A 1365-nucleotide genomic window follows, 5' to 3' on the forward strand; every position below is an offset into this window, starting at 1 on the left:
CCGTTCGTCGTTTTCCCTTACATCGCAAGGCTCACCTGCGGCGCGCAGTGTAAGGGAGAACGACGAATGTCGAATAACTTTGTTACTTTTTAACCTAAACCATTCAAACTTTAGAAACTGCTCTATGAACACCTCAATCAGATATCTGGTGAATCACAGCTTAAAAGAGTGAAAAATAGAAGAGTTATAAATGGAAAACTGTTTTTGCCTCTCCTGAAAAATTTACCTCGCTACCTGCGCAGGACCATTCGTCGTTTTCCCTTACGACGGCAGATTTTCAGACTACACCCCCGCTGGGGAGGCCTGATTATTCTAGTAAGCCGTGCACCCAGAACACACACAGAGCACACACAGAACACACCCACCGTGTAGTGACACACACATAACACACACAGAACACACCCACCGTATAGTGACACACACAGAACACACACAGAGCACACACAGAACACACCCACCGTGTAGTGACACACACATAACACACACAGAACACACCCACCGTATAGTGACACACACAGAACACACACAGAGCACACACAGAACACACCCACCGTGTAGTGACACACACAGAACACACACAGAACACACACACACCGTGTAGTGACACGCACAGAACACACACACAGAACACATACAGAACACACCTGCCCCAGATACCACTGTTCCAGCACATAATGACACATGTTGGGCACCACACAGAACACGCCCACTAGCAGGTCCGCCAGAGCCAGGTTGCCCAGGAACAGGTTGGTGCGGGTGCGCATGCGCAAACTCTTCAGGAACACGATGAGGACGAGAATATTCCCTGAGGAAAGGAGGAACAAAGGAGGGACGCAATTAGGAACAAAGGAGGGAGAGGGACAAAGGAGGAACAAAGGAGGGACAAAGGAGGGACAAAGGAGGAACAAAGGAGGGACAAAGGAGGAACAAAGGAGGGAAAGGGACAAAGGAGGGAAAGGGACAAAGGATGGACAAAGGATGGACAAAGGGGGACAAAGGAGGCACAAAGGAGGGACAAAAGAGGGACAAAGGAGGAACAAAGGAGGGACAAAGGAGGGAGACAGGAGGAACAAAGGAGGGACAGAGGAGGAACAAAGGAGGAACAAATGAGGACTAAAACATTCCCTGTGACAAGGAAGCAGATGTTGCAGGTCATAGAGGAAATACAGGGATTGAGGTCAACAATGAAGTCAATGGGTGGGCAGGCCCAGAGAAAGATGGACAGAAGAGGTGAGAGAAACACTGGACAAACACAACACAGCCATACAGCAGGCGATACAAGAAGGGAGAGAAAGACGTCTGCTTCTCACCTCTAGGCCAGAGGTGGGGAAAAGTCAAAGTCAAGTCAAGTCAAGTCACGTCAAG

General features: G+C 49.2%; 1 protein-coding gene across 1 annotated transcript in view; it reads right to left on the reverse strand.

The window, feature by feature from the left end:
* The window catches only part of LOC101845443 (galanin receptor 2a), a gene marked incomplete at its 5' end in the record, with an annotated part of 7479 nt that extends 6674 nt beyond the window's left edge, over positions 1-805 (reverse strand). The window contains 1 exon segment of the mRNA XM_013090979.2: positions 645-805. Within this exon segment, the coding sequence (XP_012946433.2) occupies positions 645-805 (161 nt within the window).
* Between the last annotated feature and the right edge of the window lie 560 nt (positions 806-1365).

Source organism: Aplysia californica, unplaced genomic scaffold (assembly GCF_000002075.1).
Source record: "Aplysia californica isolate F4 #8 unplaced genomic scaffold, AplCal3.0 scaffold01766, whole genome shotgun sequence".
NCBI lineage: Eukaryota > Metazoa > Mollusca > Gastropoda > Aplysiida > Aplysiidae > Aplysia > Aplysia californica.